Consider the following 16,529-nt stretch of genomic DNA (forward strand, 5'->3'; position numbering starts at 1 on the left):
AGGTACAGTAGTTCCCCCCTTATTTGAGATTTTGCTTTCTGAGGTTTCAGTTATTGGTGGTCAACTGCAGTCTGAAAATATTAAATGGAAAAGTCCAGAAATAATAATTCCTAAGTTTTAAATTGTACACTTTTCTGAGTAGTGTGATAAAAGTCTCCCACTGTCCTGCTGCTCTGTGCTCCTGGGGATGTGAACCATCCCTTTGTCCAGCCTATCGTCACTGTATACACTACACTACCCGCCTGGTAGTCACTTAGTACAGGCTGAGCACTCCTTATCCAAAATGCTTTGAACCAGAAGTGTTTCCGATTTTAGAATATTTGCATTACACTTATCAGTTGAGCATCCCTAATCTGAAAACGAAAATTCAAAATGCACCAAAGAGCATCTCCTCTTAGGGTCATGTGAAAGCTCAAGAGGTTTGGGATTTTCAAATTACGGTGCTTAAACTGCAGCTGTCTCTGTTATGGGATCGAAAAACTAGTATATATAGAGTTCAGCACTATCTGCAATTTCAGGCATCTTCTGGGGGTGTTAGCATCTATTCTTCATGGATAAGGAGGAACTACTGTAATACAAAAAAGATACGTATTTTGTTAGTTCAAAATAAAAATCAGGTTTACAGCTCAAATATCGCCCATGGCTGATCATTAAGCAAAGGTAAAGTCCTTTAAAACAATCTCTCCAGGGACATTCTGTGCGATGAATTAAAATGAACACATTGCTAGAAAAGCACTACTATAAGATCTAAAATTTCCAGTTTAGAGCCTAGATAAAAGAGTAAAAGACAAAATAAATTTAGGAAAAGGAGAAAGGCAAACTTTCATAACCATTCTCATTCCTTCTGAACTGTTTTGCAAAGAACAAAACATGTTCCAATATGGAAATAACTTACACAATAATCTACACTTCTGTTCATTACAAAATTAAACAAAAACTCGAGTAAATAAAAAAACACAATTCCCACTGAAGACTATGACTGTAGCTATGCATCTTAAGATCTATGGTTATTTTATAATAAATAAAGATGAATATTCAGAAGAGTTTACAAATTCTTGAGAACTTACTTATCTGAAAACTATCACAACTCTGGCCTATTCTCTTATGGCTTCTCTAACTATAAACAAACTGTTATAAAACAACTAACTGAATAAAGTTAGCCCAAAGGTTAACTACCTTGACGTATTAAAGTAAAGTAATCTGATTTTTAAAAAGTACCTTAGGCTGGGCACGGTGGCTCACACCTGTAATCCCAGCACTTTGGGAGGCCGAGACGGGCAGATCACAAGGTCAGGAGTTGGAGACCAGCCTGACCAACTGGTAAAAACCTCTCTCTACTAAAAAATACAAAAATTAGCTAGGTGTGGTGGTGCACACCTGTAATCCTAGCTACTCCTACTCGGGAGGCTGGGGCAGGAGAATCACTTGAAGCCAGGAGGCGGAGACTGCAGTGAGCCAAGATCATGCCATTGCACTCCAGACTAGGCAACAGAGCGACGCTGTGTCTTGGAGGGGGAAAAAAAAGTACTTTAATATATAACTATCCAAACTCGGCTGACCTACATTGTTTTAAGTGAAACTTTTTGTTAACTTAGGGCTGGGCGTGGTGGCTCATGCCTATAATCCCAGCACTTTGGGAGGCCAAGGCGGGCAGATCACGAGGTCAGGAGATTGAGACCATCCTGGCTAACACGGTGAAACCCCGTCTCTGCTAAAAATACAAAAAATTAGGCGGGCGTGGCGGTGGGCGCCTGTAGCCCCAGCTACTCGGGAGGCTGAGGCAGGAGAATGGCGTGAACCCAGGAGGCGGAGCTTGCAGTGAGCCGAGATTGTGCCACTGCACTCCAGCCCGGGTGAGAGAGCGAGACTCCGTCTCAAAAAAAAAAAAAAAAAAAAAAGTTAACTTAGGAATTGTGAATATTGTGTTTGATCCTCTTCACTATATCACTATAAACTGTTGGTTAAAGGGGATTTTGGAAGCTTGAAACCAAACAGGATACAAAATTCTTTGTATGTAATAGTCAGATTCCTGATAGTAGCTTAGAGTGTAAAGAAAAACACATTTAATCAAACAGGAATGATGCCTAAGTGAACAGCACCACAAAACAAACTTGGGGTGGAATGGCCAGAGTGGACAGTAAGTTCTCTTGGCTCACAACATAACTGTTAGATTTACTTAAAAATCCGCAAGATTAGCTAGGTGTGGTGGCTCATGCCTATAATCCCAGCACTTTGGGAGGCCAAGGCGGATGGATCACCTGAGGTCAGGAGCTCGAGACCAGCCTGGCCAACATGGTGAAACCCCGTCTCTACAAAAAATACAAAATTAGCCAGGCGTGGTGGCATGTGCCTACAATCCCAGCTATTCTGGAGGCTGAGGCAGGAGAATCACTTCAACCCAGGAGGCGGAGGCTGCAGTGAGCTGAGATTGCGCCACGGCACTCTAGCCTGGGCGACAGAGCTGGACTCTGTCTCCAGAACAAAACAAAACAAAACAAAACAATTCACAAAATACTCAGACATACAAAAAAGTAAAGCAGAACAAGTCTGCCTAAGAGATAAAGAACATGCTCATTTTTAGTGATGCTTAATATTAAATCAGAGTCATGGAACATCTGTGCAAAAGAAGACTTACACCTTCATCTTTCATGTGAGGATTGCCAAATCAAAATTGATCCTTTGCATCATAATTTTAAAACTTATTTCTAACTGCCAGATAAAGAATCCCCCAAATTGGCTTTTCCATGCATCTAAATCTTTTGGTGAATAGCAGTATTTGTAGTAACCATGCTGGCAACTAGTAGTCATCTTTACCTCTTCTTCCTCTTCTACTCCTATAAAATATAACTTTATACATATTAAGCTATAGTTCAAAAATCTCTAACTACCCTGAATTAAAGTCCTAAGCTCTTGAGAATCAGATCTCTATTTATCTCACATGAATTTTTTCTTATTCAATCAAAGTCTTATTCATACAAGTCCATTTTTTTCTACTGATATCTTGTCTATAGTCTGAAAATTCCTGCTTTTGTGCCTCTGCTTAACTCCGTGCCTGAAAAACTATTTTCTTCTCTCTACACCTATCCAATTTCCATTTCCTTTGAGGACCAGCTCAAGTCCCTAATTCTTTCACAAAGCTGGGAAAGCTTGTCTACCACAGCCCATAGTTATCCTTTTCTCCTCACAAATCCAAAAGCACTTTCATGTGGTCATTTGGTTCTAATACTATTGATTAGACACAATGAACATACTATTCAATGCTTATCTTTTTTCCTCTTCAGTTATCCTTGAGGGATAGCTTAACTCAGAGTACTAAAGTATATTTATAGTAGGCACTCAAATATGTTACCTGGATTGATCCCAAAGAGCCAATAAAGTGAGAAAATTAAGATTTGTGAGAATCAGTGTTAGAGTAATACTTCTCTTACTTGCATTGCTAGTTATTTATCAAACAACTCCAGCTATGTAGAACACAGATGAGAACCAAAAGAAGGAAAGAAGGATTTCTAAACAGCCAAATAAACTGTCCCTTGCCCAAGCATTAAATCTCCGGTACTTTACTTAAAAGACTCAACTTAAAAATTCAGACCTCTACCAAGGAACTGCTATCATTGAGAGGAAAGATTTTGAAATCTACATGCATGTCCAAAACTTCTATTCTGGGTGACAGTAAGATCAGTAAGAATCAAAGTGATTTTTAGGCTGTCTTAGTGTCCACAGCAAGGGTGGTGAAAAAGTCAACCTGCACTATTTAGCCGTGGGATCCTGAGAAAAGTAACAATGGGTGGAAATACCTAGAAAAAACAGCAGAAGTTGAATGCTTTAAAAAATTTGAGGATATTTACTTTGGAAAAAAGGCTTAGCTGGGCGCAGTGGCTCACGCTGTAATCCCAGAACTTTGGAAGGCCAAGGTGGGCAGATTGCTTGAGCCCTGGAGTTTCTGACCAGCCTTGGGAACATGGCAAAATCCCATCTCTACAAAATTAAAAAAAAATTAGCTGGGAGTGGTGGCGTGTGCCTGTAGTCCCAGGTAATGGGGAAGCTGAGGTGAGAGGATCACTTGAGCTCAGGAGGTGGAGGCTGTGGTGAGCTGTGATCACACCACTGCACTCCAGCCTGGGCAACAGAGCAAGATCCTGTCTCAAAAAAAAAAAAAAAAAAAAAGAAAAAGAAAAAAAAAGATAAAATAGGATATGATCACCGATGTTCGAATTCTTTTAGTGCTGCCATGTAAGAAAAACTGGAGACCACAGGTGGGAGGTAATCGCTAAAGTACAATGAAATGTCTAAGACAGTTTCCTGTCCCTGTAGTTCTTCAAGAAAATGTCGATGAATTGCTGCCTAAGGAGGCACAACAGTTGGAGCTCTAAGCCACTCAACTCCTAGCTGTGAGGATGATGGGGGAGAGGAAGGAAGTGACAGTAATGGGAACAGAGAGGAAAGGCAGAAGTGGAGGCAGGATTGTTTCCAGCCTTCAGGATTCCAGGTCCTCTCCCTGGCTCACTGCATCTGGTCATCCATCCTTACTGATGCATTCAAACAAAACAATATTCAATTTTTAGAAACAATATGTCAAGAGTATAAAGTAACACTTTTTTTTTTCAAAGGAGAAAAAAATGTGATTTGCTGAGAAGAAACTTTTAGCATGTTAGTTCTCATATAATTTTGTCAAAAGTCTCACTAACTCTTACTTGATGTAAGATATGTAAAACAAATATTTCCAGGGAAGCTGAGTAGATAAATGAACTGAACTAAAACATTCATATTACAAATTTTTTTGGAGGGGCTGGGAAATCAAATGTATTTGGATATGCTGAAAGGCAACTGAAAGAGTGATAGAAGGCAAGAGAAAAAGTAAGAGAAAAAGAACAAGAGTAGGATGAGGCAGTAATGGCTTGGGTCTAACAGTGAGAACACACCTCTGCCTTTTTTCTGCCAATGAACAGAACCGGGGGCAACATATGTTTTTTCTCTGAACTCCCCTGGCAGAAGAAGAATATTTACAGTTTGGCTTTGGCTTTTAATAAATGAAAAAAAAGTAACTCAGTACAGGGCCAAGTGTCAGTGCTTTAAGGGAGGCACTGATAGACTTTTTTTTTGAGACCGAGTCTTGCTCTGTTGCCCAGGCTGGAGTGCAGTGGCATGATCTTGACTCACTGCAAGTTCCACCTCCAGGGTTCATGCCATTCTCCTGCCTCAGCCTCCCGAGTAGCTGGGACTACAGGCACCTGCCACCACGCCTGGCTAATTTTTTGTATTTTTAGTAGAGACGGGGTTTCACCGTGTTAGCCAGGATGGTCTCGATCTACTGACCTCGTGATTCGTCTGCCTCGGCCTCCCAAAGTGCTGGGATTACAGGCGTGAGCCACACTGATAGACTCTTATCACTGCTTCCAGCTGTGAAATTGATTGACGGCCTTAAGGCCTCCAAGGAGTATCTGCTGTCAGCTATCCTAACTATTTGCAAAAGAAAGCAAAGGTGGTGGATGTGAAAATTTTGCAAGGAAAACTCCTTAAATTTTTTGAAGATAAAAATGACAAACATCCTGTAGGCCAGGTGCAGTGGCTCACGCCTGTAATCCTAGCACTTTGGGAGGCCGAGGCAGGTGGATCACCTGAGGTCAGGAGTTCGGGACCAGCCTAATCAACATGGAGAAACCCTGTCTCTACTAAAAATACAAAATTAGCCAGGCCTGTAATCCCAGCTACTTGGGAGACTGAGGCAGGAGAATCACTTGAACCCAGGAGGCAGAGGTTGCAGTGAGCTGAGATTGCACCATTGGACTCCAGCCTGGGCAACAAGAGTAAAACATCGTCTAAAAAAAAAAAAAAAAAAGACTAAGATACTAAGAAAACTTCAGTTCTATAAGGCTGATGAAACAAATAACAACATTTGGCTAATTTTCCCCTGAAGGACTCTAGGATGGTTTTGTAAACATCTTGGGCCATGAACAGACGTAACCCTTGCTACCAAAAATGCAAATGGCTATCCAAATGTATAGACACACATTAATGGTACGGAAAATCCTGTTTCACTCAGATATAAACTAAGTGTGAGACCAATCTTAATGTGTATTAGATTACATTTATTAAAAAGTTTTGGAAGTTGGGTATGAAAGTAAGAATAAAGTCAATGAAAATAAGAGAAAAGCCTGACCAGCCTGGGAAACATAACGAGATTCCATCTCTACAAAAAATTTAAAAAATTAGCTGCACATGGTGGGATGCACGTGTAGTCCCAGCTACTCAAGAGGCTGAGGTGGGAGGATTGCTTGAGACCAGGCGTTTGAGGCTGCAGTGAGCTGTGATCTGCCGCTACACTCAAGCCTGGGCAGCAGAGTAAGACGTCTCAAAACCAAAACCAAAAACAAAGAAAAAAACCCAACAAAAGAGGAAAACTTGTAAGAAAGACAAAGACTCAAGAAACAACCTCCAAAAGAAATAAATTATTTTAAACAGTCCTTTAAATCTGGATCAGGCCATTCGTTCGGGAGCTCTCCATGTAGAAGTTGGAAGTGGTCGAATTCTTTCTTGGGCGTTAGGATGTCTTTAAAGGGACCACAGTCTCTCTCAGAAATAGAGGAAAGAAAACGAGCCCTCTGCCCTCCTAGAGGAACACAAACACGGGTTTTTCTTCTATTCCCTTCTCATACTGTCCAGCAAAAGAAATTATTTTAGATTTCTTTTGTAAGTTTATTGTTGTGCAAAGAAATCAACTCAAGCAAAAACAAAAACAAAAAAACACCCACAAAAAACCAGGCTTCTATCAAAAGAATGCATGATGAGTTAATCTACAAAACAGACAACTAGGAAATGAATGGCTTACTCAAGTTTCAAAAAACAAAGATTATTTAAGGGACTACTTTAAGAATAGAAGAACAAGTGAATAAAATAACCTACAGACAATGAAGTGGTTTATGCCCAAAATATCACATAATTATCATTACTATATTAACCTTTCCTTTTCAAAACTATGTACTTTAATTTAGTAGATGACATCTCCTGAACACATCCAGTGACCCTACAAGTTGCTTAGACAGAATGAGATTCTCTATTCATTCATTAAAATTTACCAAATGCTGTATGTATCAGTCACCAAGCTAAGAATGCAGGATACAAAGCTGCCTAAGATATAGGTGGATCCTTCCCTCATAATGCTTATTCTGAGAAGGGTAGCTAATGTGAACAAAAAGCTATGACAATGGGACCAGAACTACAAGAGATATATGCACAAAATACTACGGGAAGAATAAGTTATTCCCATGAGGGTCAAAAAGGCTTCAAAAAGAGCTGATATCTTAGTTGCCTTAAATGGAAAAGAAAAAAAAAGGCACTTCAAGCAATGCAAGTATTTATGCAAAAATATAAGAAATGAAAAATATGTTTATTGAAGAATAACAGTAGTCTGGTTCACACTACACAGTGCAAAGATGTGTGTTACACAAGGTTATAAGCTAAAAAGAGTAACTTAGTTTATGTAAATCAGTTCTGAATAAGAGACAGAAACTCAGCCGGGTGTGGTGGTGCACGCCTGTAGTCCCAGCTATTCAGGAGACTGAAGTGGGAGGACTACTTGAGCCCAGGAGTTCGAGGCTGCAGCGAGCTATGATTGCGCCACTGCACTACAGCCTGGGTGACAGACACCCTGTCTCAAAAACAAGAAGAGAGAAACTCTTTTAATACAGAAGTAGAATATACTTCTTTTTGGTTGGAGATTATTAATTTTAAATTTCTAGGAAAAAAGGGACTTTGTGTATTTTATTTTCCTCTTTTCCACACAGTTTTGAGATGTTGCCTGAGAGAATGCAAATCAAAAGTTTTGAGATGCTTTAGGCTCACATGGGAAATCCCTAAGAAATAGTAAAAGTGTGAATCTTCACTGAGGAAGAAGAGGCAAAAAAGCACAAGAACCAAGAGTTGAGTGGACAATTCAAGGACAGGACAAGACAGACATGTAGGGTTATCATTTAGGGGACAACTGTGACACATAGGAAGATCAGGAAACCCAGGTCCCACAGCAGCCTTCAGTAACTTGCTTGGTCTAGGGAATCCAGTCTGTGAGACTGGATGTTCTCTAAGGTTCCTTCTTTCAATGGCCACTACACATGACAAGTGAGAAACTAAGACTGAGTGACTGAAGAAAAATAGGCCACAGGTATATGATGATTTATATCTCATTTACTGGTTTAGAGAATATGGTCTTTGACACAACAGACCTTTCAGGTTTTCTTAACTGGGGTTCTGTGAAGAATTATCTCCTAATGCCCTAAAGCTGTGGTTCTCAAAGTGTGATCCGAGGATTCTGGGAATTCCTCAGACTCTTTAAGGGTCCATGTGGTCCTCCATTTCCCAACTGACTATTTGTGTGAGGCTGGATTTTCTTAACATACTTCAATTAAACAACATATGTAAGGCTCAGTGCAGAAGCAGATATGAGAATCCAGTGTCTTCTATTAGGCAGACAGATATCACTAGTCTCACTAGAAAAATGTAGTTGTTTGTTTTGGAAAATATAGTTTCCATTACAATTGTATTATTTACCCTAACAAGTGATTTATTAATTTAAAATGAATTAATGATTGAATATTTGATACGTTTCCCATTTTCAATTTCTAATATGGTAAATACTAATACCTTTAAGCCATATAAGCTAGAGCTCTTTGGGGGTCTTCATTAATTTTTAAAAGTATAAAGCAGTTCTGAAACAAAATGGTTTGAAAATTGCTACTTTAAGCCACCCAATGTATATATACAGTCACTTCACTTTTATGCATCTAAAATGGGAGAATAGAGAAAACAGTCACTCAAATCATTTTCTGTATATTATGGTTCAGATGAGGAATCACGATTAAAAACAATATTGTATGGCATATAATAGGTACTCAATGAACAAGGGTATGACAGAATTAGGATAATGGATTAAGAGCAACATGACTTCAAGTTGTTAGGACCAAAATATTTAAAATAATAAGCTTGAAGAATAAGTTATTGTATAATATTGATATTGTTATTTTACTTCCTACGTGTACTTGAGACGCGCTGATTGTTTTTCTTAAAAATACAGTTTCTAAAGCATTTCAATTTAGACCACATAACATGAGCATTCACTCAGATATGCTCACTAACACCAACACCCGGGGCCCATCTATTGAAAACAGCGCATAAGAAAAAGCAATCTACTCCAGCACCACATTTCACCTCAAGGCTGCAGGAAGTTGGTGTCTAACAAACCATAACAGGCATATAATAACATTAAAACAAATGTACAATGTACTTTCATAAAGCAACTTTACTGAGATCACACAGTGCATTTTTCCTATACTTACCGTATCCCATATCTGAAGTTTTATCTGTTTCCCGTCAATAGTTATCATTCGAGCACCGAACTCTACACCTAAATGGAGTACAAAATGATTTGTTACAAAATTAGTGGGAATATATCTCACTTTTGAGGATTCAAAACAGAATGTTTACTTCCAAGACATGCTATGCTAGGTAATATACAGATAGACTTTAACAAATGCAGCTCCTATACTTAGAAAATATATAAGCTAAGGAAGAGGTGCTAATAAGACATAAGCTAAGGACATAATTAAAATACTAAGATACTGAAATGTGGCAGAGTCAATATTAAGAAACCAACTGTGATCTTCATATTTTGCAGGCTCAGTAACATAAAAATTAAAAAAGAGATCATCCAAGAGCCATAATTATTAATCACAAATGTTAAATATTAAAATTTCTTAAAAATTACATTAATATGGTATAAAAATCACCAAAAAGGGACAGATACATTTCAATATCATAGTATTGGTTCCAAGCATGAGTAATTAGCAAGGAAAGAAATCTCCAAATCTGCCATTAGCTATAACCAACGTTTTAACATACTTCCCAGACAGTGCTCCATGAATACACATGCAGAAATAAGTATATAATTCTGCATAAATGGGAACATAAAAATTCTGCTCTACAATTTGCTTTTTATTTATTTAATAATACATCACAGACATTCTGTATCACAAACATCCTTGCAAATCAATAAACATAAAACTATGCCATTATTTTTGATGTCTGCATAATATTCTTTTGTGTACAGATAATTTACTAACTTGATACTTTATTGCTACAGATTTAGGTTGTTCTCCTATTTTCACTAAATAATGAATGCTAAAATGAACTTTCTGCATACATTTTTCAACTTACTATAATTTTAGGCAAATTATAAGAAATCGGATTACAGGTCAGAAGGAACACAGACTTCACACCCACAAGTTTACTACTTTGGCTTTTAACTTGCATTTATCATCTTTGGAAAGTACTCATTCAGTCATCAAAATAGTAGAAAAATAGGGGATAATTTTAGAAGGGCAAACAGTTGTGAAGACAACTCTGAAAGTAGTATATCTCTTATACCAAATCATTACTACCTAGAGTATGTTCAATCAGTATTTAGATCAGAGTCAGGGTGAAGGGAGGACACACATGGTACCCAGAAACCAAATGTTATCCTGGCAGAAAAACAACTTCTAGTTTCCCAGAGAAGAACACACTGCCCAATGTCGGAATTCCAATTCAGCATCTCCCATAACTCCCCAACTGTGATTAGAAGGGTGAGAAACAAAGGTAATTTGTCCCATGACATAAAACCTGATGAGCTTTTACTCTACATTATAATAGTTATTCCATCCCACAGGCCTGATGAATACCAAGAAACTAAAAATGATGTTTATGTTTCTCAGGCCCAGAAATACAAGAAAGCCAGAGAAAAGAGATTCAGGGGTCATGATGTATCAGACCGAAAAATGAAAAATTGACAAATTATGCCACATAAAACCATTACAGTGTTTACATATATATGCACCTACATATGCATATAGATTCATGACATATCTATGTGAATATATATATTCTTATCTGTTCTATGCCACAGGGTAGAGTCATACACAAAACCCATTAATGACATGAAAAATGAAATTAGTTGGGGGAAGAAACCAGTTGCTAAGTAAGATACAGATGTTCTTTGAAATACTCCGTATTGAAAATGAATATATTGAAGCACAAAATTCTGCATGTCAGCGAGATATCAGACAGAGTAGAGGCTTTTTCATGAATCTATTGTTTCTACGTACAAATGAGACAGAGAGAGAGAAAAATTTATTTTTATTTTTCCTTCCACTGTCAGGGATGGGCTGGCTTTTAAGCACAATCCAAAACTATCTACATTGCTCATAATGTCAAATTTAACAAAAAACAACTACAGACTAGAAACAGACCAACCCATGAATGCTCCTGGTACCAAGGGTGAGCAGGTAAGGCAGGCAAGGCTAGCAAAAGCAAGCAGATGCTCCCTCTCTGGAGCTGGTATCTTGAGCAGAGGGCTAAAGATATGGAAACTGACTTCTGATCATTCCATCCGAGCAGATGAGAAGCTAACACAACTGCTCCTGCTGCAGGAGAGCTATTAACAGTTTCTGCTTCCTGACCTCCAAGATGCTTTGTTCCTGCCCAATTCCAAGACAAAGTTTCCAACTTACTGGAGGTTCCATATATAACTACAGATATTCTAGAATATTTCCTTTGCTTACCCTAGCTAGAATTGGGTTTTAGTATGTTCGTCTCTTTACTCAAATTAAGCAGATCACCTGGACCCAGTGGCTCAGTATGGCCTGTAATCCCACACTTTGAGAGGCTGAGACAGGAGGATTGCTTGAGCCCAGGAATTGGAGACTAGCCTGGGCAACATAGGGAGACCCAGTCTCCATGAAAAATTAAAAAATGAGCCAGGTATGGTGGCATGTGCCTGTGGTCCCAGCTACTTGGGAGGCTGAAGCGGGGAAGGATCACTTGAGCCTAGGAACTCCAGGTTGCAGTGAGCCATGATTGTGCCACTGCTTTCCAGCCTGGGCAACACAGTGAGACTTTGTCTCAAAAAACAAAAACAAAAACAAAAACAATTAATAAAGTAAGCAGGAAGAAGTCATGAAGCTTAAAATCTTTAAACAATGATTTTGCCTCCAAAAATACATCCAATTTTAAATAAACCTGTTAAGTGAACATCAAGAATGTTTTTAAACCAGGGATATGTCATAATACAATAGACATTTTAACTTCACTTATCAACCAGGTCAGGATGGATAAAGAAAAACAAAACAACAACAACAACAACAAAACACAAGAAGCAAAGAGACCAGTTAAAAGGCTATTGTATTATATTTAGGCATGAGGTTAAAAAATGGTGGTGGGAAAAAAATACACATCTCAAAAAGAAAAACTGACAACTGTTGTTGATTACTGAAAAACTATGATTTCTGTTTTCCTATCAAATGAAGCAAAAACACACTTTAATTTCAGCTTCAGAAATATAGCTCTTTCCCATTTACCTTCCCATAACTGGGTTCAATGTAGGTTTTACCCTTTAATTCTATGTGACAAATGAAAACACTGAATCCTAGTCTCTTGGAAGCCTCAGAAACAAATACAGAAACCAAAAACTTGACTTCTTTTCTGGAATATTAACATTTTTAAATTCTTTTCCTTGGATGTATACATGCTTGAGAATTCCATTTAGAAAGGTTTCCTTCTCTTTTTTTTATGTGATAAATTGTTATTCTCTATGCCTTTGAGGCCCTCTTCCCAGATCCATTTTCAATTAACAGCCAATTTGGCTGCTAGATAAATTTCTGTGAAGTCAAAGTCAAGACCTCATTTACCTGACATTGTCAGGGTGTAATGCTTATTTTCTCAGATACGTTATTCACTTACAAGCTTCCAGAATCAAATACTCTGAATAGGTACACTTTTTAATTGTCTCCAATCATATCATCCTTGCATCATTTACTGAGCATTCATAATCAATATCTACTAGGTTGTGTGACCCTGGGCAAGTTATTAAGCCCCTTCTTTGTCTTAGTTTTCTAATCTGTAAAATGGTATTCATAATACCTACCTCATGAGTTTTTTTAAGATTAAAAGATGATTACATATGAAATAGAACAGTGTCTGGCACATAGTAAGTATTTAATATGTCAGGTATAATTATTATTATTCCATATTATGCACTAGAATGTCTAAACTACCATCCACATGACTAATGATGACAGCCCCTGTGAGAAAGGGCCATCTGTCAGAGACAGGTAGTCACTGGTACAGATATGTGCAGAGGCAGAATGTGGCTCCTTACCTAGGTAAGGCTGGGGCGTGCCCATTCAGGCCTCCTTGTAATGTCAAGGCCAGAACTTCCAGGCTGCTGGGGTACTAGGTGGGGTGCTAAGCAGAGAGCACAGCTAGGTATAGAGCAAACAGCCTTCCTTACCAGCATGGTAACATATGGACTCCTATCCCCTATTCCTGTTCCTGAAACCTAGACACTGCAGAAGTTGAAAATGGAAGACTTGTGGGAAGACTTGTTCAAAATGAGACTTGGGGCCTCATTTTTCCTAATTCTAGAAACAAAGGAAAACTAGATACAAAAAGCAATGTCCTCAATTTTCTATGTAAAACAAAACAGCAAACACCACACTTAATGGCAAAACCCTAGAATAATTCAAATTATACTGAGAAAAATATTACAGTTATTTTCAATTTGGAAATTATTCTAGAGACTTTGGTCAAAAATTAGAGTAACAAAATTAAGAGAAACAGATTTTGGCTTAGGAAAAAATCATAACTTACAGATAGGACTAAACAGTCTACCTAGAACATGCAAAATAATTTAACAACAGTGATGAAAAAATTTACTTACAATAGCAACAAATCTACAAAATCTCAAAACAAACTTAGAAAAGCATAAGGCCTATATGAACAAAACTGTAAAATTTTACTGAACAACATTTAAGAAAGTCTGAATAAATGAAAATATATATTATGTGTATAAACAGGTAATCAATGCTGTAAAAACATAAATTATCTCCAAATTAGCTCATAAATTGAACAAAATTCTTTTCAAATTTAAAAGCCTCACTAAAAGTCTTGCAACTTGGCAAAGTTCCATCTGGAAGAACAAATGCACAAGAATAATCAAGAAAACCTAGAAAGGAAAGAAAGAACACCAACTGGCATGAAGTACACTACAAAGTTACAACAACTACCACAGTATGATATTGCCTCATGAAATAGAAAAAAAGACGTGGGAGGCCAAGGCAGGTGGATCACAAGGTCGCGAGATCGAGACCATCCTGGCCAACATGGTGAAACCCCGCCTCTACTAAAATTACAAAAATTAGTTGGGTGTGGTGGCACGTGCCTGTAATTCCAGCTACTCAGGAGGCTGAGGCATGAGAATTACTTGAATCCAAGAGGTGGAGGTTGCAGTGAGCAGAGATCGCACCACTGCACTCCAGCCTGGCAACTAAATGAGACTCTGTCTCAAAAAAAAAAAAAAGAAAAGAAAAGAAAGATGAACAAAACATATTTTGGCACCCTCAAACAGGCTTGCTTACACACAGAGATTTAACATATTACAAAGGTAATAGGACAAGAATGAATGGCTTATTTAATGGTGTGAGGCCACGAGCTATATAGGGATTAAAGAAAATGATAGCAGCCATAAAAAAGAATGAAATCGTGTCTTTTGCAGCAGCAGGGATGGAGGTGAAGGCCATTATCCTCAGTGAACTAACTCAAAAAATCAAATACTGCATGTTCTTGCTTATAAAGTAGGAGCTAAACAATGGGTACACACAGACATAAAGATGGAAATAATAAACACTGGGGACTCCAAAAAAGTGGAGTTTGGGAAGGGGGTGAAGGATGAAAAATTACCTATTGAGTACAATATTCACTATTTGGGTAATGGGTATGCCAGAAGCCCAGTACCCACCAGTACACAGTATACCCATGTAACAAACATGCGCATGCACCCCCATATCTAAAATAAAATTTAAAAAAAGAAAGTGATATACATGACCACATACCAAATAGAATGCAAATTTAAAGTTACAGAAGAATATTTAAGACATTATATGTAATTTTTGCATAGAGCAAGGCTAGGAAGCCACAATAGATTTGAGTTAAAAAAAAAAACAAAAAACAAAAACAACTAGTTATCCCTTAATAATTCAAAGTAGCAAAAAAAAAAAAAAAAAAAAGACAAAGATATATGACAAGTAAAATCAAAGAGAAGATAAATAGTTCTTAAACATAGGAAAAATGCTCAGCCTCACTAAAAAAGAATGAAAAAGTAAAAAAAAAAAAAACTTTTTTGTCTCTAATTTACAAATATTAAAAACTGAATGAGCTGCAGTAGAAGGAAGGATGAGAAGGAATGGGCACTTTGATACATCAGCAGGGAGAGTGCAAATTAGAACAGCTTTGTGTGTGTGTGTTTAGGAATACATTTAAAAGCTTCAGAAGGCACTAACACACACCACTCAGTGGTTGCTGGAGGGCCAAAGTTATATAGGCAATTTAACTCTCTCCAGATTCTTACAACATTTTCACAATGATCACACTCTGAGAGGAAAATACTTCCACATTTTAAAAATCAGCTACAGAGGGCCAGGCACGGCGGCTCCTGTCTGTAATCCCAGCACTTTGGGAGGCCAAGGCAGGCGGATCACGAGGTCAGAAGAGCAAGACCATTCCGGCTAACACCGTGAAAACCCATCTCTACTAAAAAAAAAAAAATACAAAAAATTATCCAGGCATGGTGGTACATGCCTGTAGCCCCAGCTACTTGAGTGGCTGAGGCAGGAGAATCGCTTGAACCTGGGAGGTGGAGGTTGCGGTGAGCCAGGATGGTGCCACTGCACTCCAGCTTGGGCGATAAAGCGAGACTCGGTCTCAAAAAAATTATTTTTCAGCTACAGAGACTTTTTGAGAGCTTAATGAGAAGTTCGAGAGGTCTTTTAAACTATTATTCTAACTTCTTGGCAATGTTGTTCTAGGCAATTCAAGTTACTAGAAAACTGAACCTCAAATAAATGAGGTGTATTTTAAAACTGATTTCCTGTGGTGAGCCTGATGGAAGCAATCACGCTTCAATTCTATTACTTTGTCCTAAAAGTATACTTTCATTTCCACCAATCATTCCTTTCTTTTTTTTTCTCTCTTTTTTTTTGTGAGGCAGGGTCTTGCTCTGTTGCCCAGGCTGGAGTGCAGTGGTGCTATCATGGCTCACTGCAGCTATCATGGCTCACTGCAGCCTTAAACTCTTGAGCTCAAGCAATCCTCCCACCTCACTCTACCAAGTAGCTGGGGCTACAGGTGTGTGCCACCACACCTGACTAGTTTTTAAACTTTTTGTAGAGATGGGATCTCACTCTGTTGCCCTGGCTGGTCTCAAACATCTGGCATCAAGTGATCCTCTTGCCTCTGCCTCCTAAAGTGTTGGGATTATAGGCGTGAGCCCAGCAATCATTTCTTATAGGTTGACTGGTTTAAGGAAGTCGGGGAGATACGTAAGAAGGTGAAATCAACATATAAATGGCCTAGCCACTAGACTAACATTTGTCAAACTGTCCATTTGTAGGTAGTGAAATAAATGTAGTGGGTATTAGCAGGCTATGCATTATTTGTAAGCAACATAACTG

The 16,529-nt window shown here is 38.2% G+C and overlaps 1 protein-coding gene across 1 annotated transcript in view; it reads right to left on the reverse strand.

Annotated features, from left to right (window-relative positions):
* LOC105482235 (RAB2A, member RAS oncogene family) overlaps positions 1-16,529 on the reverse strand; it is a 102,918-nt gene that overhangs the window by 40,345 nt on the left and 46,044 nt on the right. The window contains exon 3 of the mRNA XM_011742261.3: positions 9,327-9,394. Within this exon, the coding sequence (XP_011740563.1) occupies positions 9,327-9,394 (68 nt within the window). The remainder of the gene's footprint in view (positions 1-9,326; positions 9,395-16,529) is intronic.

Source organism: Macaca nemestrina, chromosome 8, assembly GCF_043159975.1.
Source record: "Macaca nemestrina isolate mMacNem1 chromosome 8, mMacNem.hap1, whole genome shotgun sequence".
Lineage (NCBI taxonomy): Eukaryota > Metazoa > Chordata > Mammalia > Primates > Cercopithecidae > Macaca > Macaca nemestrina.